The sequence below is a fragment of the Halictus rubicundus genome, unplaced genomic scaffold (assembly GCF_050948215.1).
Source record: "Halictus rubicundus isolate RS-2024b unplaced genomic scaffold, iyHalRubi1_principal scaffold0344, whole genome shotgun sequence".
Lineage (NCBI taxonomy): Eukaryota > Metazoa > Arthropoda > Insecta > Hymenoptera > Halictidae > Halictus > Halictus rubicundus.
The window spans coordinates 103,553-106,150 of record NW_027488885.1 but is presented as its reverse complement, the minus strand read 5'-3'; the positions used below and the strand labels follow the sequence as shown (position 1 = coordinate 106,150).

Below are 2,598 nucleotides of genomic sequence, written 5' to 3'. Positions count from 1 at the left end.
AATAGTTGAAGCCATTTGCAATAACCCATATGATTTGTAGATCCCTAAGTATTCAATTATAGGCGGAGTAATTACATAACTATCGCACTGAAAACTGATGAATTCTCAGGAACGAGGAAATGGTTATTTACCATGCGTATATCTCCATAAAACAAATTTTTTCAAAAATCTGACTGGCACATCATGCACGTACTATTAGGCTATACAAAAATAATTTCTTTTTATAAAAATCAAAAATTTATAAAAAGGATTTTTTGCCGCCTTGGCACCACTGTGCGCCATCCCACGTGAAGGGTTTGGGGGGGGGGGCACTCTCTCGTACCGTCGTCTCCTTAAGGCTCGTACAGACCTGAACATTTCGACGAACATTGCGCCGAACAGCGAACGAAACGCAAGATCGCGCCCTTCGGTTCGCCGAAATGAATGTTGATTTTGCGTTTCGTTCGCTGTTCGGCGCGCCGTTCGGCGCAATGTTCGTCGAAATGTTCAGGTCTGTACGAGCCTTTACGTTGCTTCTACTATGCACGCGCTATACACAAGCGTACCCCTATTCTGTCCGTGTGAGCTGCCTGCTCGACTGTTCGACGCGTTCCACCGAATTCACATTACCAAAGTTTCGAGCGCCTGAGCCGCAATCGATTCCCGGTTCGGCGAGGCGCACATTTTGCTACAACTTTTAAACTAAAAAAGATATCAATGCGAAATTTGGACTAGAAATCTTTTTTAAAGATCGGGTTTAATGGCGCATACTAAAATATGTTCTATATTTTTTACATAATTTTTTTTTTTTGTTGATTTTTAAGACAGAGCCGGATAAGATGGTCAAAAGTGCCTCCAAACCGAATTAATTTTTAGTCGTACTGTTATGCCGCAGGAAGGGGTAGATGAAGAGTATCCTCGAATAAACTCCAAACTCTTCCAGCACAACTTAGGTTTATTTGGGAATAGGTCGCCAAGCAAGAATACAAGCGATTTTGTACACGACGAAATACTTTGTAACAAACGAGTCGACTGACGGGCTACTTGTAGCTTCTTCTCTGTCTCTGTCTCTGTCTCTGTCTGCGCCCTTTCGCAGGGCCTTATATAAGAGTACAACTATGGAAGTTTGGTGGGGATGGATGACACTAGCCCTTAGAGATAGGGAATGACGTGGAGGTCGGAGTTTTCGCAGGGTTGGACTTTAACATGAAATCTCTGTACCGGTGAGTAATTTTGCCTTAGTCTAGTAGATGAGAAAGCCCGTGAGTTCTGACTCATCTATTTGTCTGACTTATCTATAGAGAATAGATAAGTCTGGTAGTCTCGCATAACATCCCCTTCCTTATTTTAAAAGAATATACCTTGGTAAGGTATGTTCTTTTTACAAGATTGGTTTGAGTACGGTTTTACGCTTTGACGGTTTTACATAAATTGGTACGGGTTCGTCGCTAACTTCCTCGACAGTGAATGCTTGCTCATTTTGAGGTTTTGATGTGAACCTGACAGAATACTGAGGTGACGGTGTCGTTACATTTTCGTTATAAACGTGGGTACCTCCTGTATTGAAACAGTTTACATACTGATTGCAAGGTTTGAAGCATAAACTTATGAGTTTCCAGACTTTTAATTTGCATAATACATATAATAGAGCTAGTAGGATTAAACTAACGTTGATAATTTTAAGTGTGGTCCAGATGGTTTCGGTTCGCGTCGCGCTTCTTACGTGCGTGGCTATGTTATTTGCGTCTCTAGATATTTCGTCCAATGATTTGGAATAAATTTGCAAGTGCTCTAAAGATATGTGATGAATTAAAATATCTTCTTCTTCTTTACACGTTTAGAGTAAAGTTGTATCCAGATGGGATTTAGAATTTTGATGATGGATATTTGATATTTCCTACTTTCTGGGAATATATGAATTGCTTGCGCTATACATTGGTCTTGAAATGATGAAGTGAGAACTGGAGTCGTTCTTTCACAAATTCGGATTTTCTCGAAGATTTTACATTTGTGAATATCCATAGACTCGACAGGGCTGTAGTATTTAGTTGTGCTGTCTAGTAGTATATATCGAACAGTTATGCTAACTACATACATTAGTTTGTCCCGAATAAGGGGGATTGGTACTAGTTGATAAAGGTTATATTGTTCTGGTTCAAGAATTGGAATTTTCATTTCAAAGCAAAGTTGTGTATCATGTAAGACAAAAATATTAACTTCGATGACTCGTTGATATAGGAAGGCTGATTCTTTCGTGGCAGGAAATAGCATCCTTTCAGCTCCAAATTTGGATTCAATGCTTTTTAGAATTGTTACTAAGTCTACTGAATTTAGCAATGTGGGGTCCAATTTTCCTTGGATTCCATTGTTGATTAAACTTCTGAGTTTGTGCGTTAATTCCCCGTATTCAGTTACAAGTTCAGATAATAAAGTTGCTGTACTGAGTTGAATTTGTCGCTGTTCTATCTTATCTATAACCTGATAGATTGCTTCAGTGGTTACATTTATGAATGATTGAATTCTATCACGATAATTGGAAAAGTCTTTAACAATGCCTTTTACAATGGTTGTTTCTTTATCTAGGTGTACGGCTAAACTTTTACTATCTGTATAAAGTTT

At 38.9% G+C, this 2,598-nt stretch overlaps 1 protein-coding gene across 1 annotated transcript; it reads right to left on the bottom strand.

Moving 5' to 3' along the window:
- Nucleotides 1–1,205: 1,205 nt before the first annotated feature.
- Nucleotides 1,206–2,300, bottom strand: LOC143364222 (uncharacterized). Its single transcript, XM_076804681.1, has 2 exons — nt 1,881–2,300; nt 1,206–1,643 (listed from the first exon to the last, which is right to left on the bottom strand). Exons 1-2 carry the CDS (start codon nt 1,913–1,915, stop codon nt 1,361–1,363), a joined length of 318 nt encoding a protein of 105 aa, XP_076660796.1. The 5' UTR covers nt 1,916–2,300; the 3' UTR covers nt 1,206–1,360.
- Between the last annotated feature and the right edge of the window lie 298 nt (nt 2,301–2,598).

Excerpts from the sequence above, each read along its gene's own strand:
- LOC143364222 (XM_076804681.1), bottom strand. The coding sequence starts at position 1,915 with ATGTATAGCGCAAGCAATTCATATATTCCCAGAAA. Across the intron at positions 1,644-1,880 it reads AATTCATATATTCCCAGAAA|TTTAATCCTACTAGCTCTAT; the intron begins GTAGGAAATATC and ends TATCAACGTTAG.